Source organism: Barbatula barbatula (genome assembly GCF_947034865.1).
Source record: "Barbatula barbatula genome assembly, chromosome: 17".
Lineage (NCBI taxonomy): Eukaryota > Metazoa > Chordata > Actinopteri > Cypriniformes > Nemacheilidae > Barbatula > Barbatula barbatula.
The window spans coordinates 16,088,215-16,115,388 of record NC_136780.1 but is presented as its reverse complement, the minus strand read 5'-3'; the positions used below and the strand labels follow the sequence as shown (position 1 = coordinate 16,115,388).

The 27,174-nt window shown below is 39.5% G+C and overlaps 2 protein-coding genes across 2 annotated transcripts; both read left to right on the top strand.

Annotated features, from left to right (window-relative positions):
* The first annotated feature begins 4,460 nt into the window (after window positions 1–4,460).
* LOC306906701 (uncharacterized protein) lies at window positions 4,461–12,180 on the top strand. The gene is made up of 19 exons (XM_079478301.1): window positions 4,461–4,797; window positions 5,229–5,323; window positions 5,508–5,564; window positions 5,652–6,030; window positions 6,166–6,342; window positions 6,482–6,570; window positions 6,706–6,937; window positions 7,050–7,124; window positions 7,237–7,311; window positions 7,462–7,518; window positions 7,803–7,897; window positions 8,082–8,138; window positions 8,226–8,604; window positions 8,741–8,917; window positions 9,061–9,149; window positions 9,284–10,002; window positions 10,182–10,729; window positions 10,801–10,882; window positions 11,002–12,180. The coding sequence occupies exons 4-16, from the start codon at window positions 5,694–5,696 to the stop codon at window positions 9,536–9,538; spliced, it is 2,094 nt and encodes a 697-aa protein (XP_079334427.1). The 5' UTR covers window positions 4,461–4,797; window positions 5,229–5,323; window positions 5,508–5,564; window positions 5,652–5,693; the 3' UTR covers window positions 9,539–10,002; window positions 10,182–10,729; window positions 10,801–10,882; window positions 11,002–12,180.
* A 10,181-nt stretch (window positions 12,181–22,361) lies between these two features.
* Window positions 22,362–26,684, top strand: tmem106c (transmembrane protein 106C). Its single transcript, XM_079477646.1, has 8 exons — window positions 22,362–22,482; window positions 22,879–23,112; window positions 23,249–23,312; window positions 24,157–24,316; window positions 24,709–24,849; window positions 24,926–24,975; window positions 25,266–25,319; window positions 25,484–26,684. The coding sequence occupies exons 2-8, from the start codon at window positions 22,902–22,904 to the stop codon at window positions 25,638–25,640; spliced, it is 837 nt and encodes a 278-aa protein (XP_079333772.1). The 5' UTR covers window positions 22,362–22,482; window positions 22,879–22,901; the 3' UTR covers window positions 25,641–26,684.
* Window positions 26,685–27,174: the final 490 nt, after the last annotated feature.

Here is a 27,174-nt window from a genome sequence, read left to right as displayed (position 1 = left end):
ACCAATCAAATGAGGTTCCCGATGACTCATCGTTTTCTCTTATCTGATTGGTTCAATAATGCACAAGGGAAACGTCAGAAATTGAAATTTAATAGATGCTTCGGAACTGTTGGTTGATAAATTTTTTCCAAAATATATTATATATGTATATAATGTATACATGTTTGGAACAACTAGAGGGTGAATAATTCTCATACATTTGGCTTTTTTCGAAAGAGTAAAGTGTTAAAATGGTAATTCAACACGTCAGTCAATAATCGTGTACGTCAAAAATCGTGTATATATTAAGTATTAAATCTCTATTATTGTTCATTGTGCATGCATTAAAGTACCATTTCTGACGTTTGCAACAAATTTATTTTACATGCACAAAGACAGGTTCTGCGCAGTGAATCCGTTTTTTGCAGTTCATAACACACTTGTTTTTGCTCGCACACCTCTGTTTACAGACCCGCAATGATTTTTGTACGTGTCAACATGGGATTACAGATCATAACTATTAGGCGTTAACATGAAGTTGCCGTTTCACAACACATGAATTAGACAAAACGATACAATTCGGCAAAACTTGTTTTCTTTCGCTTGCAGATTGATTTAAACCTTTACAAAACTTTTTTGGACAAATTTATTTTATACTTGCTATGTCACGTACGCTTATACAAATGTTCTCCTGCGAATGCAAATCTTTTAGGCATGATTTTACCTTTATAGCGAACAATCGTTTTTTGAACCAGCCCAACCGAACGAAAAGCATGAAAAAAAAAATCGGTTCACGGAAATGAATCAGACTCAACATGACTAATTCATAACAGACAACTGAACACAAAGGCTATATTGTCATTTCTGTTGATACCAGTTGTCAACATTCTACTGATGTCACTGGCATGATCATTTGGAACGCAGTGTATAAATACTCCTCACATACTGTAGACACTAAAAGCCTTAACATTCATTATTAAACTTATTTGAAATCGTATAAATAAGATGAGGTTTCTGTGATTGTAAGGTTAAGGGCGTACAATATACAGTTTGTACTGTATGTGCGTGTGTGCGTGTGTACATGTGTGTGTACTACTTACATGGGTCAATGACGTGATGCAAATTTTTGTCCCTATGGTTTATTAAAAATGGCTATAAATAAAATCAAATGACATCCATACATTCTGTTTTCTGAGGCCTAAGTATTACATTTCTGGTTTTTAATTCATACCCATAGTAGGAAAAATTACTTTATAATATTTTTTTATCTGTTGAACACAAAATAAGACATTTCGAAGAGTGTAGGACAGCAAACCGTTCTAGGGCACTACCATTGTTCAGAAAGACTCGCAAACAAATGACTCCTTTCAACAGATTAGTTTAAAAATAATAGATCAGCGAATCATTTAAAGCTCATTGAACCTCAAGAGAACGTAGGATGTGAAGGAGCTTTTCTCAACTGGTTAATTATGGGCTGAAAGGTTAGTTGAAAAGGATAAAAAGCTTATATTAAAATGTTTAAATGTTTTATATAACTTATTATTAGTTGTCATTTTCATCAAATTTTTTGCATATATTTTAGCATCAACAGCGCAGTTTTCCAAGAATTTGCAGGAATGTTCTTTTGTTATTCCGCCTATTTTATTTTCCAGCTAGATCAGTGGTTCTCAAACTTTTCAGATCAAGTACCACCTTTTATCAAATTAGTTGTTCCAAGTTCAAGTGGTTCAAATGACATGCCATAGAAAAATCACATGAATTAACACTCAAATTAATAGTGGAGCTGTAAATCTTTACCTTTACACCTCGTCCTCCAAGTGTAATCTATTATTAATACCAATGTTCCAAACTAAAGAACATGTTTTTCAAGTTAGTCAGCAGTAATAGTAGACACAAAAAACTTTTCTGTTGTGCACTGTAAACAGGGCTCTTTAAATTACTTTTATGGAGTATTTATTAAATTTGTAGGGACTTGCAGAAAGACAACAAACTTATATTAAAGACAAACAATGTGTAAAGAATATTTAACACTGAAGATAAATAAATATACTTATACTTGAACATCAAGGGATGTATAACAGACAGAGACGTACACTTTACTGCAGCGCCTTTTGTCAAAATGGCAAAACTAAATAGCAAGGCTCTTCATCGATTTAATGCAGTTGTGTGTTGAATTGGCACTTACAGCAATAACAACAGCTTTAAACAGTGGTTGAAGTGCAGAAATACATAAGAAACTTAATTGGCTCTTACTGAATACGTGGTGTTTCGGGCCTGACGTTATCAAGCAACTGTGTTTTCTGGCCAGTTTAATAATCAAAGGTGGTTTAGATGGTTAGTTAGGTTAGGGTTAAGGTTTCCTAAGACTTAAAACACCAAAGATTGAATGAGAGACAACTTCATTTGCATGCAACTCGTCGGAAGAGAGAGAGAGGGACTGAATTATTTGCGCCTGTCTGCTGGTTTTAAATAGCTTGGGCTGGGAATCGATTCCAAAACGAGTCAATTCCTCTATTCAAGGACACTGAGAATCGAGAGTGAAAGGAATCGACTCCTCTTTAAGAGTCTCCATAAGCACAAGCCCCGCCCCTTGGCCGACGTCATTGTCAAATCACATTTACTATCCTGTTTCTTGTCTAAAACAGTACAGACTTCAGAAAAAAACGAGTCTAGAGCGGTGGAATGACAAAACATATTCTTCATCCATAAAAGCAAAAGCTTTGTTTGAGCACACAATGCAGATATAGCAACATGTATCCACAGATTTTTAAAAATCATACGTACGTTTGGTTTTCAGACGGGCAATGAAACGTTCAGACACTCTGAAAATGTTGGTATTATTGTAAGGTTGGGTTAAGGGTTGGTCTTAGATAATGTAATTTATCTTAATTATATGGCAAGTGATTGCACCACTTCCGGTCGTGGCTGTATCCCTTCAACAACCTGTCTGCTCACGCGCCTGAGTTACATCGACCAATGAAAACAGTCATTCATACAACTATTTAAAAATTGCACATAGGCTGAGATGTATTCCGTATTTATCAACCATGTATTAAACATTTGAAATTGTGTGTTTAAAACACGAGATGTAAATTAATATATGTTTTCTGTCGTGTCACGTACCGCCGTTGCAGATAGCTATAGCGACGGCCTCAGATTCGTAGTGACCCGATCCGTCCACCTCCTTGTTCCTACGAAAGGCGACAAACATCGGTACTGAGGATTCATCGGGATTCCCGCTGTCGTGGCGGACAGGCCGCTCCTTAATTATTTTGCTGTCAGCGTTTCAGTACGGGCTCAGCCGCCGACGTTTATCTTCTCTAACCTGCTACGACTCCTGACCCCGCCCCCTGGGTCCTAAGAGGAGCTGTTAGCTGCCTCAATTGTGCCTGTGGTAGCGGTAACCATAGTGACAAAAACAATCATATCGTTTTTCTCTTCTGTGAATACTTGACAGACAAGTATTCACATAAATGATGAAAAGGTCTTTCAGTATTTAGAATCAGATGCGGTCCAACATGGCGGACGCGGCTAGTGCGATACATGAACACACACAAGCGCTCTTAAACAACAACTATCTTAGTCTTTAAATACACTTTATTTATTGACATTAATAAATGCAGCAACAAACATAACAATCGCACGTTAAGTGTTTACCTGTAATCGTTACAGATTAATAACAAAACGACATGAAATGTGGGACTTTCCGTTCTCCTCAAAAACATTCACTGAGCGAAACCGACCAATGAGCGCTCAGTTTAGCCTGCACGTGAGAAAAAGTCAGCCACGTTTCTACTGACAGCTCATTGGGCCACAAACGTTCTAAAATGACGTAACAATGCGTCTGCAGATCTTACAACGTGTTGACAGCACGCGCTCAGCTTATTGTTGTTTCTGCTGCGTTTGCTGACAGTTACTACGGTTCACTTGACGTTTCTTGACGGTTTGCTTACGGCTAACGGTGAAATGGGTAAAACATTGTGCAAATGCGTTAAAACCGACAGCGTTGACGATCGGAGCGGTGCGTACCAACAATGCGCACCTGCACCATCGACCGCGAACGGTAAACGCGATGGAGGAAAGAAGAAAAAGAGGTTCTGGAGATGGAAGAAAGGCCTCAGTGAAGGTCAGGATCAGGCTACTGAAGGAATGGATGTGGCACCTGACAGAAACAGCGACGGTAAGTGACCTTAATGTCTTCACTTTATACTTCCGTTCAAACGTTTAGTGTCAGTTCACTAATAAACATTTCCCCGTTTCTCGAATAGTAAACAAACAAAACAAATTATTTCAAAAATGTTTATATTTGAATCAAACTTTCATAATCTTTTCATTCTGTAATAAAATGTTGGTTACGCCTCATATGTTGAATATTATTTCTGGTGTTTGTCAGGATGTCTTACTGTAACTTGTTGGTTAAAATGATGAACGGATCCTTTTGTTGACAATCTGAGTGAAATTTTTCCCTTTTCACTATTGTGTTGGATTCATGAACGTTAAGTGTCGATTATTTCCTGAATATTCTTTGATTGACTTGATCTTGTGTGTTTGTCACTGCAGAGTTTCAGGAAAACCAGGAAACTCCCACCTGTGACCCGGAGATCCTCAGCACTCAGGATCCAGTCCTGTCTGAGTCCCTTGTGCAGGTGCACTGTGGTGCAGACTTGACTGAGGATCCCGTTCAGGATCCAGTGGCTATCCTCTGCGAGGAAGAGTTGGATTGGGATGAGGAAATCCAACCAGCATCAGTCAGTCTTGCTGAGGAGGAGATAGAGGAGGAGATAGTGGAGGATAAAGTGCCCAGCGTGGTCATTCTAGGTGAGTTTACTTCCATGATCCCAACATAACACAACTGCTCATAAAATACTCTCGCAGACGGCCTCCAGGCTCCCGTCCATACTGGGAGTGATGATGTCATTGAGGATCCAGATGATGCTAGCTCTGACAATACAATGCTGCACATTTCAGGCAGGCAGTCTGAAGAAAAGTCCTTGATTCTGATTGGTCAATAGCTGTGATTAATTCACACAACGATTCTGTGTATCACTTCACACCTTAAGAAATGTAAACATTCTGTTTCTGTGATGTATATGTGTGGATGTGATGACATATTCATCAAAATTCAGTTTAAAATAATTTTTAAGAACAACACCATATTTTACATTTTAAACAAATATTGTTATACAATTCTAGCTGGGCACGCCCAACGAGTATTGCTAATGTTTGGTGATGCATTTCTCTTTTAATAGAAATCAATGGCCGGTGTTATGAAATCGGCAGAAAGCTGGGTGAAGGTGGTTTTGGAACAGTCCATGAAGGGACGTGTCTGCAGGATGGACTGAAGGTTTGATCTTTTTCTTTTTTTCAGTCTTGTGGTCATCTTCTCAAAAGATAATATATCCAGTGTCCAGGACTTCAGTGCTTGATCTACTGAATTCTGACCGCTTGCTCTTTAGTGTTGTAAATGTATTATAGCACAGTTCTGATCATGATGAATGTTTACACAAATCCATTTCTTTGTTGTTCAGGTGGCAGTGAAAATTGTCAAGAAGACCCAAAATGTGAAGGAGGATTATATCAAGATTGTAAGTAGCCTAGTTTGAGACAGAGCTAAATCCTTGTTTGTTAAACCACCTTCATCTATTCATGACAAACAATTGTTTTTCTTCTAGCCGGGTCATCCTGAGCCTCTTCCACGAGAGGTCGGTCTTCAGATGCTTGCCTGTGCGGGAGAACATGTTTCTGAAATCATCCAGTTTCTGGACTGGCAGGACTATTTGGACCAATACTTCATGGTTCTGGAGTGCCCCTCTCCCTGCATGGACGTGACCCGTTTCAGGAAAGAAAATGGAGGCAGATTGACAGAGGACATGGCACTGGAAATCATGGGGCAAGCGACTTATGCGGCGGAAATCTGCTGCCAGCGGGGGGTTTTCCATGGAGACATAAAAATGTCTAACCTCCTGATTAACCCGGACACGCTGGAGGTCAAAATGATCGACTTTGGGTGTGGCGATCTTTTTAAAACATCAGTGTACAAGGTGTATATGGGTATGTTTTATCACTTTCCTAATGAACAGGTCTTTACATAAATACTAAGATGATGATTTTCAGATCTTTTCTGATAGTTCTTCTTCTCACTGTTGAGACATCACATTTTTTTGCATTCAAATCTGTTTTCTTTAGGCACATGGACCTACACCTGCCCTGAATACATTGAATGGGGCGAGTACTATGGAAAGCCGGCTACGGTGTACTCGCTGGGCGTGCTGCTATTCTCCATGGTGTGCGGGAAATTTCCCACCTATTTTGACCGGGTCCAGATCAACGAGAAGTCATGGAGTAGAGACGGCTTAACAGAAGGTGAGATCTTCACCAGACCATTTCTGAATGATAGAAAACAGAACAAGTGCTTTGATGAAAGAATTGAATGAGTTTAAAGTGACATTCGGATAAACTCACAGTTTAAGGTAATAATCGTCTCTTCTGTCTTTCTGAACAGAATGCTGCAATTTGATCAAAGCCTGTCTGCAAAATAATCCAAAGGATCGTATTGAACTGGAAGAGATCCGTAGCAACAAATGGTTTCTGGTACAGACATGTTTATACACTTGACACATTTTCTGCATTCGTTTTTTTGTTGTTGGTTTATTCTGAAATCTGGAAGATTGAAAGTCAATATCATATATTTAGACAACACACCAATTATATAACTTTTTATTTCAGGACAAATATCCTGCTGACGGCTACCCGACTCCCGTCCACACTGAGAGCGATGATGTCATTGAAGATCCAGATGATGCTGGCTCTGACTTTAAAGATGATGTGGAGGTTCTATTACAGCGGACCTCAGTTGGTAGTGTGTCAGGCGTGGTAAACCTTTTATGTCATCCAGCATCAGTCAGTCTTGCTGAGGAGGAGATAGTGGAGGATAAAGTGCCCAGCGTGGTCATTCTGGGTGAGTTTACTTCCATGATCCCAACATAACATAACTGCTCATAAATTAGACAAATATTGTTAAAATTGTTTTGGTGAAGAATCGCTGATGCTTTGTGTTTTATGTCTTCCAGCATCAGTCAGTCTTGTTGAGGAGGAGATAGAGGAGAAGATAGTGGAGGATAAAGTGCCCAGCGTGGTCATTCTGGGTGAGTTTACTTCCATGATCCCAACATAACATAACTGCTCATTAATTAGACAAATATTGTTAAAATTGTTTTGGTGAAGAATCGCTGATGCTTTGTGTTTTATGTCTTCCAGCATCAGTCAGTCTTGCTGAGGAGGAGATAGAGGAGAAGATAGTGGAGGATAAAGTGCCCAGCGTGGTCATTCTAGGTGAGTTTACTTCCATGATCCCAACATAACACAACTGCTCATAAATTACTCTCGCAGACGGCCTCCAGGCTCCCGTCCATACTGGGAGTGATGATGTCATTGAGGATCCAGATGATGCTAGCTCTGACAATACAATGCTGCACATTTCAGGCAGGCAGTCTGAAGAAAAGTTGGTGGAAGATCAGAAGCCAATTGTGAGAATTGAAGGCGAGTTTACTTTCAACTTTCAGTCCTTGATTCTGATTGGTCAATAGCTGTGTTTAATTCACACAACGATTCTGTGTATCACTTCACACCTTAAGAAATGTAAACATTCTGTTTCTGTGATGTATATGTGTGGATGTGATGACATATTCATCAAAATTCAGTTTAAAATAATTTTTAAGAACAACACCATATTTTACATTTTAAACAAATATTGTTATACAATTCTAGCTGGGCACGCCCAACGAGTATTGCTAATGTTTGGTGATGCATTTCTCTTTTAATAGAAATCAATGGCCGGTGTTATGAAATCGGCAGAAAGCTGGGTGAAGGTGGTTTTGGAACAGTCCATGAAGGGACGTGTCTGCAGGATGGACTGAAGGTTTGATCTTTTTCTTTTTTTCAGTCTTGTGGTCATCTTCTCAAAAGATAATATATCTAGTGTCCAGGACTTCAGTGCTTGATCTACTGAATTCTGACCGCTTGCTCTTTAGTGTTGTAAATGTATTATAGCACAGTTCTGATCATGATGAATGTTTACACAAATCCATTTCTTTGTTGTTCAGGTGGCAGTGAAAATTGTCAAGAAGACCCAATATGTGAAGGAGGATTATATCAAGATTGTAAGTAGCCTAGTTTGAGACAGAGCTAAATCCTTGTTTGTTAAACCACCTTCATCTATTCATGACAAACAATTGTTTTTCTTCTAGCCGGGTCATCCTGAGCCTCTTCCACGAGAGGTCGGTCTTCAGATGCTTGCCTGTGCGGGAGAACATGTTTCTGAAATCATCCAGTTTCTGGACTGGCAGGACTATTCGGACCAATACTTCATGGTTCTGGAGTGCCCCTCTCCCTGCATGGACGTTACTCGTTTCAGGAAAGAAAATGGAGGCAGATTGACAGAGGAGATGGCACTGGAAATCATGGGGCAAGCGACTTATGCGGTGGAAATCTGCTGCCAGCGGGGGGTTTTCCATAGAGACATAAAAATGTCTAACCTCCTGATTAACCCGGACACGCTGGAGGTCAAAATTATCGACTTTGGGTGCGGCGATCTTTTTAAAACATCAGTGTACAAGGTGTATATGGGTATGTTTTATCACTTTCCTAATGAACAGGTCTTTACATAAATACTAAGATGATGATTTTCAGATCTTTTCTGATAGTTCTTCTTCTCACTGTTGAGACATCACATTTTTTTTGCATTCAAATCTGTTTTCTTTAGGCACAAGGACCCACACCTGCCCTGAATACATTGATTGGGGCGAGTACTATGGAAAGCCGGCTACGGTGTACTCGCTGGGCGTGCTGCTATTCTCCATGGTGTGCGGGAAATTTCCCACCTATTTTGACCGGGTCCAGATCAACGAGAAGTCATGGAGTAGAAACGGCTTAACAGAAGGTGAGATCTTCACCAGACCAACTGTATTTCTGAATGATAGAAAACAGAACAAGTGCTTTGATGAGAATTGAATGAGTTTAAAGTGACATTCGGATAAACTCACAGTTTAAGGTAATAATCGTCTCTTCTGTCTTTCTGAACAGAATGCTGCAATTTGATCAAAGCCTGTCTGCAAAAGAATCCAAAGGATCGTATTGAACTGGATGAGATCCTTAACCACAAATGGTTTCTGGTACAGACATGTTTATACACTTGACACATTTTCTGCATTCGTTTTTTGTTGTTGGTTTATTCTGAAATCTGGAAGATTGAAAGTCAATATCATATATTTAGACAACACACCAATTATATAACTTTTTATTTCAGGACAAATATCCTGCTGACGGCTACCCGACTCCCGTCCACACTGAGAGTGATGATGTCATTGAGGATCCAGATGATGCTGGCTCTGACTTTAAAGATGATGTGGAGGTTCTATTACAGCGGACCTCAGTTGGTAGTGTGTCAGGCGTGGTAAACCTGCACACTTTAGTTAGTGGTGCGTCAGACTGGGAGGATCTTATACGGCAGGATTCGTTTGAACTTGCATCGAATAGGATAGTTGAAATACAGCTAAATTAGTTTGATATTGCGTCGTACAGGATGGATAAAATGCAGCTAAATTAGTTTGATATTGCGTCGTACAGGATGGTTAAAATGCAGCTAAATTAGTTTGATATTGCAGCGTACAGGATGGATAAAATACAGCTAAATTAGTTTGATATTGCAGTGTACAGGATGGATAAAATACAGCTAAATTAGTTTGATATTGCAGTGTACAGGATGGATAAAATACAGCTAAATTAGTTTGATATTGCGTCGTACAGGATGGATAAAATGCAGCTAAATTAGTTTGATATTGCGTCGTACAGGATGGTTAAAATACAGCTAAATTAGTTTGATATTGCAGCGTACAGGATGGATAAAATACAGCTAAATTAGTTTGATATTGCAGTGTACAGGATGGATAAAATACAGCTAAATTAGTTTGATATTGCGTCGTACAGGATGGTTAAAATGCAGCTAAATTAGTTTGATATTGCGTCGTACAGGATGGTTAAAATACAGCTAAATTAGTTTGATATTGCAGTGTACAGGATGGTTAAAATACAGCTAAATTAGTTTGATATTGCAGCGTACAGGATGGATAAAATACAGCTAAATTAGTTTGATATTGCGTCGTACAGGATGGTTAAAATGCAGCTAAATTAGTTTGATATTGCAGCGTACAGGATGGATAAAATACAGCTAAATTAGTTTGATATTGCGTCGTACAGGATGGTTAAAATGCAGCTAAATTAGTTTGATATTGCAGCGTACAGGATGGATAAAATGCAGCTAAATTAGTTTGATATTGCGTCGTACAGGATGGATAAAATTCAGCTTAATTCGTTTGATATTCCGTCTTAATTCATTTGGGGCAGCCCAAACCGTAAGGCCGACAGAGCTGAGACTGTCAGATGGGAGCCAGCCATGTCAGACCTTATGGGGCTCTACAGCGAATAATTTATGAATAGACGAGGATGAGCGATCGAACCATCAGTGAGAGAGGACCAGGCCTGGCTCTTACTCACTGACGGAGTTCAGTGTTCGACATGTAAGTTGTTACAACGAAAATAATCTGTTCAAATGAATCATTATGTAGCAGATCGACCATTAGGGGACATTTATGAGCTGTTTGTTTTTCACAGCCGTTGGGACATCACAAAAGATAGAAGGAAACACTTCACTGGAAGACATTTTTTGAGAACATAAACACCCAGCTTTCTTCAGGTAAAAATATTCTCAATGCACCACGTGAAACATTCATTGATTCTGTATTCTGACCTTGTGTTTGATTAAAGTGTGAGGGAGTGAGAGAGACCGTTCTGAAATCAACTTCATTACGCGCTGCGCAGAACGATCAGAATATGACATCAATGTTCCGTGAGAGCGTTTCTTCTTATTCCATTTGGTCTGCTTGGGATTGATTCTCATTTGTTTTCATATTTCCTGTTGTTTTAATGTCTTGTACTTATCAATGCTGTTCATCCTAATATTAACAGTGGGCCCTTCCAGGTCATCTGCTGCAGAGGAACCATCGGAACGTAGACGGGTGAGAATGATATTTTCATGAATGTGTTTACATCATGTGGTTTTATTTTCGGAATACTGTTGTGCGTTGTATAACATGTTTCATGATTCTGTATTATCAGCTTTAAGATGCTGATTTTTTAAAGCGTAAGGTAGGAGGTGTATAAAAAATGCTTCAATTTTATTTTCTTCTTTGTGCATCTAACTTTTACCTCAGTTAGTCATAATCAAATCTTTGGCACTTCTTTTTCTCTGCACATCTTCATCTGCATATTTGGTGCATTTCAAATCATTCATCATCGTTATCATGAACATAAACTAACGTTTAACATTTCTACTAACAATTGGCGGTAGTAAACAGTATTTGTATTATTCTCATCTAGTAGTATCATACACAAAAATAAATGTAACGTTGCCTTTTTTGTGGGTCTCGCTCACTTTTACTGTTATGCATTGCGGCTCATGCAAGCCAGTCAGCCAGAAGCCCTGCCTCACACAATTACTAGTTCTTCAAACAGCTTAGCTCTTGTATACCTAACCAGACTTCTAACTTCTACACTCCATCTCACTCATTAAGATGACAAAACTCCTTGTGCTCTCTGGTAGTCCTTCCTGCAGGCTTCCTCAAATCTTACACTGGAGGGCCAGAGCCCTGCAGAGCCGTAGCTCCAACTCTGATCAAACACACCCGAGCAAGCTGATCAAGGTCTTTCTATATAGTCACATCCTCTAAAAGAGGTCGAGAGTTTATCCATTTGGCACCTGTCTATTCTAATGACTCTTTAGTCAAGCTTTCACATGTGTCTCAATGTATCAGATTAAAAACTCACATGTTTCTCTTTGACTGAAATGTTATGAACCGCAGATACGCTAGTTATTTTCCAAATGTTTTTCTGTTTCTACCTCTGGGGCCCATCCTGAGGAAACTAGACATTACACCAGCATCCAGACTCTTATGAAGACTTCAGACGATCTCTGCGAGGACTCTAGGCGACATAAGCTTGCCATCATCATACAAAACTGATGAATTCTACAAATATGTGATGCAATTTGGGAAACCCGTGCTGGGACGTTTTCAGTAATATGAAAAAATAGATAGATATAAAGTAAATTTATTTTGTCAAAATTGGTTATTCATAAAAATATTATTCAAAAACTTGTTGTCTATCATCTCTGTTTTTTAACAATAAACCAGTCAAATTTGCCACAATATTTTCAAAGCGATTTATAGTGGCTATAGCTGATGTGTAAGGACATGCTGGAAAAAATCACACACAACTTCGCTCTCTTAACATTATCAAGTCAGTTCACCTATCTTAAGTAAACCACATAACATAATGAAGGAATTTCGATGCACATACAGTGGGGCAAAAAAAGTATTTAGTCAGCCACCAATTGTGCAAGTTCTCCCACTTACAAATATGAGTACAAATCCAGAAAATCACATTGTCTGATTTTTAAAGATTTTATAAGCAAATTATGGTGCAAAATAAGTATTTGTCACCTACAATGATTTCTGTCTCTCACAGACCTGTAACTTCTTCTTTAAGAGGCTCCTCTGTCCTCCATTCATTACCTGTATTAATGGCACCTGTTTGAACTCGTTATCGGTATAAAAGACACCTGTCCACGACTCCAAACTCCACTATGGCCAAGACCGAAGTGCTGTCAAAGGACACCAGAAACAAAACTGTAGACCTGCACCAGGCTGGAAAGACTGAATCTGCAATAGGTAAGCAGCTTGGTGTGAAGAATTCATCTGTGGGAGCAATTATTAGAAATGGAAGACATACAAGACCACAGATAATCTCTCTCGATCTGGGGCTCCACGCAAGATCTCACCCCGTGGGGTCAAAATGATCACAAGAACGGTGAGCAAAAATCCCAGAACCACACGGGGACCTAGTGAATGACCTGCAGAGAGCTGGGACCAAAGCAACAATGTGTCCCCCTGTCTTGTTTGGAGGAGAAAGAATGCTGAGTTGCATCCAAAGAACACCATACCTACTGTGAAGCATGGGGGGTGGAAACATTGACGATGAAACGTGGCTTGGTCTTTCAACATGACAATGATCCCAAACCCACCGTCCGGGCAACGAAGGAGTGGCTTCGTAAGAAGCATTTCAAGGTCCTGGAGTGGCCTAGTTAGTCTCCAGATCTCAACCCCATAGAAAATCATTGCGTGTTGCCCAGCGACAGCCCCAAAACATCACTGCTCTAGAGGAGATCTGCATGGAGGAAAGGGCCAAACTACCAGCAACAGTGTGTAAAAACCTTGTGGAGACTTACAGAAAATGTTTGACCTTTGTCATTGTTATATACCCTTTTTTGGTATTGAGACAAACTTTTGTTATTGACCAAATACTTATTTTCCCACAATAATTGGCAAAAAAAAGAATTTCCCATTCTGTCTCCCATAGTTGAAGTGTACCTATGATGAAAATTACAGGCCTCTCTCATCAATTGGTAGTTGACTAAATACTTTTTTGCCCCACTGTATATTGCCAGTCCTGTGTAAACCACGGCATGCAAAACATGTTATACAGCGTATAATAATACGAAAAGACATCAGTTTAAACGTTAAAACATTGTACAATAACCTGTAAAAAATAAACATTTGTTCACAGATTACATCTGTTGTCATCATTATAACAATATGCAAGGACAGTTCATCACATGAATAGGCAGATAACTTACAAATGACATTAATGTTACGTACATATGGATAAACTAAGAATTATATGGCCCTAATTTAAGTTATGTGTATTTTGTTTTACTATACAAAAGATATATATGTGTCCACATAAATGTTATTTACTACAGTAAACTGCACAATGATTCATAGATACTCTAGTGTTTTTAACATTACAGTGTTTGCTAAATTTACTACGAGGCTGCAACAATTTCCTTTAGCATATACTACAGTACACAGCAGCATGTTTTGTCTAGATGACTTTTATTTTGACGGGTCTGGAGTTAGTGTGTGTTTGATGATAGCTGATAATAAACTCTGGAGATGAACTTCATGTGTTTATATCCTCATACAGTGCAGACGCCTCCTCGACCATCAGTCGTGTTGTATGTGCACCTCCAGCCAGATGACATCACAGGATTCCGCATATATGGACTCAATGCGGTGCGCCATTGATTATTGTCACACAAACGCAATTCATAAAAACACGCAGTTCTCTCTAATGCACCTATTATTATTATTATTATACATGTTTCAAGCTGTCCGGTAGGGCAAGTATAATTCTCTCAAAACATTCACTATTCATCCCGGATAACCGTTAATGTCGAGCCCTGAATATGTGTTTAATAGTTTGTGATCAGATGTCGATCTGTCTGACATTAGTGTGTCATCTTGCGGTCTAAGCTGATTCTAGTCAAATTATTTTTTAAATAAGGAAATAAAAATAACTGTCAGATAAAGGTTAATTATTTTTGTTTTAATTTAAAAACCAGACTTAATTTATGAAAAGGTCTTTCAGTATTTAGAATCAGATGCGGTCCAACATGGCGGACGCGTCTAGTGCGATACATGAACACACACAAGCGCTCTTAAACAACAACTATCTTAGTCTTTAAATACACTTTATTTATTGACATTAATAAATGCAGCAACAAACATAACAATCGCACGTTAAGTGTTTACCTGTAATCGTTACAGATTAATAACAAAACGACATGAAATGTGGGACTTTCCGTTCTCCTCAAAAACATTCACTGAGCGAAACCGACCAATGAGCGCTCAGTTTAGCCTGCACGTGAGAAAAAGTCAGCCACGTTTCTACTGACAGCTCATTGGGCCACAAACGTTCTAAAATGACGTAACAATGCGTCTGCAGATCTTATAAAGTGTTGACAGCACGCGCTCAGCTTATTGTTGTTTCTGCTGCGTTTGCTGACAGTTACTACGGTTCACTTGACGTTTCTTGACGGTTTGCTTACGGCTAACGGTGAAATGGGTAAAACATTCTGCAAATGCGTTAAAACCGACAGCGTTGACGATCGGAGCGGTGCGTACCAACAATGCACACCTGCACCATCGACCGCGAACGGTAAACGCGATGGAGGAAAGAAGAAAAAGAGGTTCTGGAGATGGAAGAAAGGCCTCAGTGAAGGTCAGGATCAGGCTACTGAAGGAATGGATGTGGCACCTGACAGAAACAGCGACGGTAAGTGACCTTAATGTCTTCACTTTATACTTCCGTTCAAACGTTTAGTGTCAGTTCACTAATAAACATTTCCCCGTTTCTCGAATAGTAAACAAACAAAACAAATTATTTCAAAAATGTTTATATTTGAATCAAACTTTCATAATCTTTTCATTCTGTAATAAAATGTTGGTTACGCCTCATATGTTGAATATTATTTCTGGTGTTTGTCAGGATGTCTTACTGTAACTTGTTGGTTAAAATGATGAACGGATCCTTTTGTTGACAATCTGAGTGAATTTTTTCCCTTTTCACTATTGTGTTGGATTCATGAACGTTAAGTGTCGATTATTTCCTGAATATTCTTTGATTGACTTGATCTTATGTGTTTGTCACTGCAGAGTTTCAGGAAAACCAGGAAACTCCCACCTGTGACCCGGAGATCCTCAGCACTCAGGATCCAGTCCTGTCTGAGTCCCTTGTGCAGGTGCAGGTGCACTGTGGTGCAGACTTGACTGAGGATCCCGTTCAGGATCCAGTGGCTATCCTCTGCGAGGAAGAGTTGGATTGGGATGAGGAAATCCAACCAGCATCAGTCAGTCTTGCTGAGGAGGAGATAGAGGAGGAGATAGTGGAGGATAAAGTGCCCAGCGTGGTCATTCTGGGTGAGTTTACTTCCATGATCCCAACATAACATAACTGCTCATTAATTACACAAATATTGTTAAAATTGTTTTGGTGAAGAATCGCTGATGCTTTGTGTTTTATGTCTTTCAGCATCAGTCAGTCTTGCTGAGGAGGAGATAGAGGAGAAGATAGTGGAGGATAAAGTGCCCAGCGTGGTCATTCTAGGTGAGTTTACTTCCATGATCCCAACATAACACAACTGCTCATAAATTACTCTCGCAGACGGCCTCCAGGCTCCCGTCCATACTGGGAGTGATGATGTCATTGAGGATCCAGATGATGCTAGCTCTGACAATACAATGCTGCACATTTCAGGCAGGCAGTCTGAAGAAAAGTTGGTGGAAGATCAGAAGCCAATTGTGAGAATTGAAGGCGAGTTTACTTTCAACTTTCAGTCCTTGATTCTGATTGGTCAATAGCTGTGTTTAATTCACACAACGATTCTGTGTATCACTTCACACCTTAAGAAATGTAAACATTCTGTTTCTGTGATGTATATGTGTGGATGTGATGACATATTCATCAAAATTCAGTTTAAAATAATTTTTAAGAACAACACCATATTTTACATTTTAAACAAATATTGTTATACAATTCTAGCTGGGCACGCCCAACGAGTATTGCTAATGTTTGGTGATTCATTTCTCTTTTAATAGAAATCAATGGCCGGTGTTATGAAATCGGCAGAAAGCTGGGTGAAGGTGGTTTTGGAACCGTCCATGAAGGGACGTGTCTGCAGGATGGACTGAAGGTTTGATCTTTTTCTTTTTTTCAGTCTTGTGGTCATCTTCTCAAAAGATAATGTATCCAGTGTCCAGGACTTCAGTGCTTGATCTACTGAATTCTGACCGCTTGCTCTTTAGTGTTTTAAATGTATTATAGCACAGTTCTGATCAGGATGAATGTTTACACAAATCCATTTCTTTGTTGTTCAGGTGGCAGTGAAAATTGTCAAGAAGACCCAATATGTGAAGGAGGATTATATCAAGATTGTAAGTAGCCTAGTTTGAGACAGAGCTAAATCCTTGTTTGTTAAACCACCTTCATCTATTCATGACAAACAATTGTTTTTCTTCTAGCCGGGTCATCCTGAGCCTCTTCCACGAGAGGTCGGTCTTCAGATGCTTGCCTGTGCGGGAGAACATGTTTCTGAAATCATCCAGTTTCTGGACTGGCAGGACTATTCGGACCAATACTTCATGGTTCTGGAGTGCCCCTCTCCCTGCATGGACGTGACCCGTTTCAGGAAAGAAAATGGAGGCAGATTGACAGAGGACATGGCACTGGAAATCATGGGGCAAGCGACTTATGCGGCGGAAATCTGCTGCCAGCGGGGGGTTTTCCATAGAGACATAAAAATGTCTAACCTCCTGATTAACCCGGACACGCTGGAGGTCAAAATTATCGACTTTGGGTGTGGCGATCTTTTTAAAACATCAGTGTACAAGGTGTATATGGGTATGTTTTATCACTTTCCTAATGAACAGGTCTTTACATAAATACTAAGATGATGATTTTCAGATCTTTTCTGATAGTTCTTCTTCTCACTGTTGAGACATCACATTTTTTTTGCATTCAAATCTGTTTTCTTTAGGCACAAGGACCCACACCTGCCCTGAATACATTGATTGGGGCGAGTACTATGGAAAGCCGGCTACGGTGTACTCGCTGGGCGTGCTGCTATTCTCCATGGTGTGCGGGAAATTTCCCACCTATTTTGACCGGGTCCAGATCAACGAGAAGTCATGGAGTAGAGACGGCTTAACAGAAGGTGAGATCTTCACCAGACCATTTCTGAATGATAGAAAACAGAACAAGTGCTTTGATGAAAGAATTGAATGAGTTTAAAGTGACATTCGGATAAACTCACAGTTTAAGGTAATAATCGTCTCTTCTGTCTTTCTGAACAGAATGCTGCAATTTGATCAAAGCCTGTCTGCAAAAGAATCCAAAGGATCGTATTGAACTGGAAGAGATCCTTAACCACAAATGGTTTCTGGTACAGACATGTTTATACACTTGACACATTTTCTGCATTCGTTTCTTGTTGTTGGTTTATTCTGAAATCTGGAAGATTGAAAGTCAATATCATATATTTAGACAGCACACCAATTATATAACTTTTTATTTCAGGACAAATATCCTGCTGACGGCTACCCGACTCCCGTCCACACTGAGAGTGATGATGTCATTGAGGATCCAGATGATGCTGGCTCTGACTTTAAAGATGATGTGGAGGTTCTATTACAGCGGACCTCAGTTGGTAGTGTGTCAGGCGTGGTAAACCTGCACACTTTAGTTAGTGGTGCGTCAGACTGGGAGGATCTTATACGGCAGGATTCGTTTGAACTTGCATCGAATAGGATAGTTGAAATACAGCTAAATTAGTTTGATATTGCGTCGTACAGGATGGTTAAAATGCAGCTAAATTAGTTTGATATTGCAGCGTACAGGATGGATAAAATGCAGCTAAATTAGTTTGATATTGCAGCGTACAGGATGGATAAAATTCAGCTTAATTCGTTTGATATTCCGTCTTAATTCATTTGGGGCAGCCCAAACCGTAAGGCCGACAGAGCTGAGACTCTGTCAGATGGGAGCCAGCCATGTCAGACCTTATGGGGCTCTACAGCGAATAATTTATGAATAGACGAGGATGAGCGATCGAACCATCAGTGAGAGAGGACCAGGCCTGGCTCTTACTCACTGACGGAGTTCAGTGTTCGACATGTAAGTTGTTACAACGAAAATAATCTGTTCAAATGAATCATTATGTAGCAGATCGACCATTAGGGGACATTTATGAGCTGTTTGTTTTTCACAGCCGTTGGGACATCACAAAAGATAGAAGGAAACACTTCACTGGAAGACATTTTTTGAGAACATAAACACCCAGCTTTCTTCAGGTAAAAATATTCTCAATGCACCACGTGAAACATTCATTGATTCTGTATTCTGACCTTGTGTTTGATTAAAGTGTGAGGGAGTGAGAGAGACCGTTCTGAAATCAACTTCATTACGCGCTGCGCAGAACGATCAGAATATGACATCAATGTTCCGTGAGAGCGTTTCTTCTTATTCCATTTGGTCTGCTTGGGATTGATTCTCATTTGTTTTCATATTTCCTGTTGTTTTAATGTCTTGTACTTATCAATGCTGTTCATCCTAATATTAACAGTGGGCCCTTCCAGGTCATCTGCTGCAGAGGAACCATCGGATGCTGATTTGCTTGCTGCAGCTGTGAACGTAGATGTTACGGGTGAGAATGATATTTTCATGAATGTGTTTACATCATGTGGTTTTATTTTCGGAATACTGTTGTGCGTTGTATAACATGTTTCATGATTCTGTATTATCAGCTTTAAGATGCTGATTTTTTAAAGCGTAAGGTAGGAGGTGTATAAAAAATGCTTCAATTTTATTTTCTTCTTTGTGCATCTAACTTTTACCTCGGTTAGTCATAATCAAATCTTTGGCACTTCTTTTTCTCTGCACATCTTCATCTGCATATTTGGTGCATTTCAAATCATTCATCATCGTTATCATGAACATAAACTAACGTTTAACATTTCTACTAACAATTGGCGGTAGTAAACAGTATTTGTATTATTCTCATCTAGTAGTATCATACACAAAAATAAATGTAACGTTGCCTTTTTTGTGGGTCTCGCTCACTTTTACTGTTATGCATTGCGGCTCATGCAAGCCAGTCAGCCAGAAGCCCTGCCTCACACAATTACTAGTTCTTCAAACAGCTTAGCTCTTGTATACCTAACCAGACTTCTAACTTCTACACTCCATCTCACTCATTAAGATGACAAAACTCCTTGTGCTCTCTGGTAGTCCTTCCTGCAGGCTTCCTCAAATCTTACACTGGAGGGCCAAAGCCCTGCAGAGCCGTAGCTCCAACTCTGATCAAACACACCCGAGCAAGCTGATCAAGGTCTTTCTATATAGTCACATCCTCTAAAAGAGGTCGAGAGTTTATCCATTTGGCACCTGTCTATTCTAATGACTCTTTAGTCAAGCTTTCACATGTGTCTCAATGTATCAGATTAAAAACTCACATGTTTCTCTTTGACTGAAATGTTATGAACCGCAGATACGCTAGTTATTTTCCAAATGTTTTTCTGTTTCTACCTCTGGGGCCCATCCTGAGGAAACTAGACATTACACCAGCATCCAGACTCTTATGAAGACTTCAGACGATCTCTGCGAGGACTCTAGGCGACATAAGCTTGCCATCATCATACAAAACTGATGAATTCTACAAATATGTGATGCAATTCAGGAAACCCGTGCTGGGACGTTTTCAGTAATATGAAAAACTAAAACTTGTTGTCTATCATCTCTGAAAATATACTGGCAAATTTTACTGGTTTATTGCTGATGTGTAAGGACATCCTGCAGAGCTGCAAAAAGTCACTCACAACTATGCTCTCTTAACATTACAAAGTCAATTCACCTATCAAGGTAAATCACATAATATAATGGAGTATAGATGCACATATATTGCCAGTCCTGTGTAAACTACTGCTGCAAAAAATGTTATACACGTTTTAGCTCACTGTCTGGAACACCGGGAGTTATCCACAGTCCGCTGCTCATGCGGGCTGCCTCCGGACCACGAAAGGGCTTGAATCCAGTTTTCATATTGTATCAAAAACTGTAACGTACATTTTCACCATGTGTTGGGTTTTCAAAGATCGAATCACATATGGTAACAATATCTTTATTATTATTGGTTTCTAATAAACATTAATCTGGTTAAATTGTAAATAATGTTGTTTTTACGATCTGTATTTTCTCTTATAACCCTTCATTGAGTTGTTTGCGGATTAAGCAAATGCAACTTAAAAATTGTATTTTACTGAACTTTGCTGATAAATTGCAACGCAATATTTTGTATAATACTCAAATGTTTATGAATTTTAATGTTTATGAAAAACAATGATCACAGTTTAAAAAAAGCGAATTGCGATACAGCGGTTCCAGTGAATGTAATGAATACACCTGCCACAATAAACACACAAACATATATTTTTCATCAAATGATGATCCACTGGGTTATTACTGACAAACCTGTCTGAGATTCTTTTATTTCTGACATATTTTTAGACAAATATTATCCAACAAATATCTTGAGTGTTTATTGTCCTAACATTTTCCTGGTATGTCCCTAGCTGTAATTTGGAGGCAAATGATCATGCCAATTATACAAAAGATAAAAGCAAAATATGAGTAATTTGTCTTGCTTGTAACTCATGAGCGGCATCGCAGATGAATAGGATAAACAAAATAACTAAATCATATCACCACAGAAAAACCAGCAAAAAGTTCAGTTAAGCTACGGTTTTATTTTTTGTAAATAATTGTTTGCCGTGTGTTTTATAACACTAAAATAACTAACTGTCATGTGCAAAATAAACAAATCATTGATGAACATATGTAACTCTCTTTTGTGCAATCATTTATTGCAATATTGAAACTAGTAGCATAGAAAACATGCGCACTTTGGCTTAGTTTCTTGTTATTCTTGTGATAAAATTGGTGAATGCTAAAGAAGACCATGGTCTCTATTGTATCTGATTATTTTGTAAAATAATGTCTATTTTGTAGACATCTCTTGAAAAATGAAACCACATGAAACACGGGTGAGTGTGAGGGAATAACAATAAATTGGTAAGTTAGCTGGGTTTTATATATATATATAGCCTATATATATATCATTTTGTTTAGAAGAAAAAAAGGGATATGAGAAGTGCACTTTTTTCCACATGAGCCCCTGCACGTTAAAATGTTTGTGCACGTCCTTGTAGCATAACCGTAAATCCATGCGAGTCAAATTCATGAAGTGTCAAGGCGGTGTAGGAGCAATGTTTTTAATATTGTACACGAAGACATGTGACAGGAAATGAAATCACAGAGAATGACCCCTGGCTGGAGCCATTTGTTCTGATTGTATTTTGGATTGAATCAAAGGCAAAAATGAGGATGACTGATCCCAGCGAAAGGGGGATTTCAGAAACAAACACATTTCTTTTTTTTACTTCAAAACTGGTCAAAAATACAACATGTAAGCACACAGGCATATTTTCCCCGGCTGCATGCAAACTATTAAAATGTGAGATAATGTGACATTTAGAGTGATCAGGTGTTCTTGGGTATCAATGTCAAATGGTATGAACCCAAGAGGACATTGATAATCAATCATTATTATGAAATGTATATATTATATCAAATAAGCTTGAAGCGAATGCATTTTAAGGTTCTGTAATTCAACATGGTTGCATATGTAAGCTGTGAATTTTTCAAATGGAAACATCGCACACACGGTTTCACCATTTAAATATTCAACAATCAAAATGAACCTTTTACATGTCCTTAACAAAACTCAACCTTTTCAGTCCACGTTTAATAACTCGCTTCCACAAAATCAGTGTTTCAACTTCGGTTGAAGTGTACAGTCGGTCAGGACGCAGGACGCTTCCGCAGCTGCAGGTGGCGGTATAAAGCAAAAGAACGATCACGTGAACACACCCAGAGCGGCGAGAGAGAGAACTACACAACACCGGCACTGTCACAAGTTTACATGTTTGCAGTTTAAGGGTAAGTGTCAAACTTACAGTCTGTGGTTCTCCCGATTAAATTCACACTTTCAATAGTAGTTTTAACTGCGGTTTTACTTTCGGTTCGTAGTAGAATCGGTGACATCGTGGAGAAACGCTTCGGTGTCCTAAACCGCGATCAGTGAAAACCGCATTTCTGTCAAACCGTCGTTTAGCTGCTGTCAAAAGAACGAGCGCTTATTTGACAGACAAAGTGAATAACTGCACGTCATAGAAGTCCCTTATAAAGAAACGGCTCAACTTAATGCATCAAGAAGTGATTTTACAGCAAGACATTTCTAAACTTCTAAAACTTTGAGCCCGTGAAAATGAAGCGTGTTTGTATTATAGTACACAGTGTGGTTAACCTATGTGTGTGTTGATGGTTGTGTCCCAGGCCGGAGTTTGTGTGAGCCGCTCATGGGTGCGTCTGTGTGCCGGCATGGGCACTCGCTCTTGTCTGTCCTGAATCACGTCAGGACCGGACAGAAGGACACTCTGTTGGGTGGCGATGACTCTCTGGACGGGCTGGACAGACAGGAGGACATCGCCCAGTTCCCATATGTGGAGTTCACAGGTCGGGACAGCATCACCTGCCCTACCTGCCAGGGGTCTGGCCGCATTCCATCAGGTAGAATCAATCATCTACACAGTGACTGGATGTCTTCATATGTTCTCTGACCCCATCTAGTGTGGTTGTCGGTCAATAGACATTCTTTGCTATCAGTTGAAGCCATGGAGATATCTGCCTTTTTGATTTCTTTCAGGGCAAGTGAATGAGCTGGTTGCTCTCATCCCCTACAGCGATCAAAGGTTACAGCCCAGGAGAACGTGAGTGTCCGTTCTCTATGAACTCAGCCTTGATGCTGATGTAATCATCGGGTTTAAGATGCAGTCGGCAATGTGTCATAGCGTGTTCCTTTTGATCAGGCTGTTGTCTAGAAAGAAACATGCCTACAAGTTTCGTGTGCGTGTGTTTTTTTGCACTTTCAAAACAGCATAGTGAGCGCTTTTCCACCATGGAGCCAAATGGGGCTCGTCGCTCAATTGTTCCACTCCGTGCCGTTCCAGGCCACCGCAGGGCTGATAACGGAAACACTTACGCGCCTCGGTAACACAAGAGACTGAGCATGACATTCTATTGGCACGATTCAGCACAAGCCCAATATTCAGAGCCGAGAACAGTTTGTAATCGTGCCGTGTTGAACCAGGCTCGTGTGGAAACATAACTGTTTTCTGACCGTGCTTAGATGTCAAAGAGATAGTCCGTCATGATTTGCTCCCCCTTCAAGTTCTTCCAAACTCGTATACGTTTCTTTGTTCGGTCAACCGAAGAAAGATATTTGGACAAATGTTAGCAACTGAGATTTCTGGGGCACCATTGACTACCAAAGCAGGACAAATGATTGTATTTATATTTTGTTATGTTGAATTTAGGAAAACAAACACTTGTGAGGCACCTTTGACTACCCTAGAAAACATTCTTCTAAATATCTGTCTTTGTGTTCACCAGAACAAAGACATTTATACAGAATTTAAAACAGTAAATGATGACAAGAGTTCATTTCTGGGTGGATTATCCTTTTTATTTACACGATTCATTGCTTTGTGATAGTATTTTTATCGTGCTTTACCAGACATCAGTATGTTAACGATTGCGCAATGCTGTTTGCAGGAAGTCGTATGTGGTTCTGTCAGTGATTCTGTGTCTCCTTGCATCATCACTGGTGGCCTTCTTCATGTTTCCTCGTCCCGTGTTGGTCGTCGACGATGGCATCCGCTCTGTGACCGTGCACTTTGACCGAAACCACAGCAAAGTGCTCATCAGCATGACGGTGATCTGCTTTGTCACTTACATTAAAACCTTGTTGTTCATAGTCTTCTCATTGAATAACATTCTCAGCTTATATGAAAACATTTATCTAATTCCGTAACCAAGGCTGTTTGGGTGGAGACAAATAAAATACAATATATTCATATAATGCTGTTCTATTAAAAAGCAAATCGGATCAATTCATGTTCGAAACTCTACTTCTAACCCTACCCCGATTCACAAAGTGGTATTCAATATGATCTCTTGGTTACCTTTTCGTGGGGGGAATTTTGTTTCACATTTAGCAATAGAGAGGCGAAAGTGACGCAGCTTTGATAACATCAAATTAATCTTAATTGGTTTCGCCTTGATGTCAGATGCTAAATACGGTCTGTCCTGGCTGTGATTTAACAGAGCTCTCTAAACTTCACCAACTCAAACTTCTTCACGGTGTGGGTGGACAGCGTCAGCTGTCAGGTGCTTTACATGAAGACCGTCATTGGATCACAACAGCTTGACAATGTCATCCACATTCAGCCTCTCAGCCAGAGACGGGTATGATTTGCCTGCCATCCAGTTGAGATGTCATTCTCTGGTATATGTCCGCTTAGTAACGTGTTTTGAAACGCAGGTCAACTTCACTGTTAGCATGGAAATCGGTGGAAGCCTGTCGTATGTTAAGTGAGTATCACTTTGTTCTTGCACCAGAATCTGTTCTTGTTTTGACACTGTGTTTATGGTTTTGCTGTTATGTTACCATTTGGGCACTTAAAACACTTGAAATGTATTATATTATAAATCACATTAGACTGTAAACGTAAAGAAAGTTGATATACATCAGATCAAAGATATCACAAGCACACTTTAATAAAACCAAGATGGCACTTTGGCTTGTATTTACTATTTAATTTACAAATACATTTTGAGGCATCTGCGTTTCATCCATTTACACTTTTGTTTGTTATTTCCAGTGCCTTTTGCACTATGGCCAGCATCAAGGTCCACAACATTGTGGTTTTCATGCAGTAAGTTTGACCTTTTACTACCCTTTCACTTCCATTATTGTGTTCCGTTAAAATCCGAAATTGTAAAATATCTGAAACCTTAGGACCGTTTTAGCAGTTGTTGTGAGACAGTACATAGAGCCAAACGGGTTAAAACTGTTCTCTGTCCTTCTCATCTACCAAAGGACCTCAGTGAAAACCTCATACATGGTGCGGAGCGCGCAGAACACTCTGGAAGCGTACCGCTACATCGACTGCGGTGCCAACTCCACCGTCCACCAGCCCTCAGGAATAACATGGTCTAAACCTCACCTCCCTCACAATGAAAAACAGCTCCGCTGAAACTTCAGCCCACGGATGCTTAGGTTGTTCATGACGGCTCAATTTTGTAACACTTTTGAAGATCTTTTTCTTCACAGTGCTGCTGGTATTGAACACACTGAAAAGAGCGGTTATGACGTGAGCAGAAAGTGCTGTAAAGTAGTTATCTATAAAGGGAATTATTTAATGTTGCCGTGATTGCAGCGTCAAAGTAATGTAGGGTTTTTTAATGCCAGGTGCACTTTTCTACGCTAAGAAATCAGTATCGAAAAAACATACTTATGCAAATATACCCTGTTGTGTTTTTTGGGGGGTTTGTTTACTTTAATGACAAATGTCTTCTTTTCGTGGGTGCATTCTCTGATAGTGTTTCATTCAGCTCAGGCAATACTTGAATCTATCAGTGAAGAAAGCACACAGAATAAGCATATTTATTATATAAAGGTTTAAAAACCTAGACCTGTTTTGGGTTTTTCTGCTTGAAAAAGTACTAATACTGTTAATACTGTGCATGAGGTGACCGCTGCATAACTAGCGAATGTTATTTTGGCTCTGTGATGCCATGATAACTAAAATAAGGGTATTTAACTAGGAACTGTGATTATTTGTATGTTACCAGAGTTGAATTAGGACATAATGCTTTTAATGTTATTAAAATGACCTCTTTGAATCATTTGCAAACATGAGCATCTTGTGGGCTTTGGTGTTTTAAAAAGGGCTTTTTTTGATTTGCACACTTGGTTAAATGATTCTTTTTATATCAAAACTCCTCGCCTTAAATTGCAGTGAAACGGGAGAAAACGGAGAGAAATAAGTTCATGTTTTACACCTGATGTTTGTAGAGATGAATAAACAAAATAATTTTTCGTTAAAACAAGTCATTTTGTAACGTCTCTTTCAATCTTGTAATGCAGAAAAGGGCCAAGCTCCTGCAGCCATGGCAAGAATTTCAGCATGCAAAAGCATCTTTAGGGAAATCTGCAACTACCACCAGTTTTATCTGCAGTGTCATGACTGTAAACATTTAAAGGAGTAGTTCACATAAAAATTTACCCCTTTCACTTTCCGTATACATTTTTATTCCTGCTATGGAAAGTCAATGGTGGGTCATTTTGAAGTGAACTACTCCTTTAATGTAAACATGTTTGACCTATGAGTTCATCCCCACCTCACTCACACACCGGAGCAACCGAAGATCTCTAGAGTCTCATTATTTCCTCATATTGCATGTGCGTGGTGTTCTTCATCATTTACTCCGTACAGGTTCTTTACGTCTGAAGATACTCTATTGCTGTTGGAATCCGTATCTTTTCAGGAGGCAGGGCTTCCGAACCAGTCAAAGAATAGTTTCCCTGTTTTCTCCCCAAATCTTACGCAGTCTTTCTCCACGTGATTTAGCGCAGGAGTGAATAATATTTCTTTCATGTTTGGGAGTGAACTTTTCCAATTCCTGGATGCAAAATGAGTGAAGTTGTGGTGAGCGGGGTGAGAAGGTTGAGCACTATCTCAGAGAAGGATGTGGAGCCTGGCGATGAGCACCAGTCTTCAGGAGAGA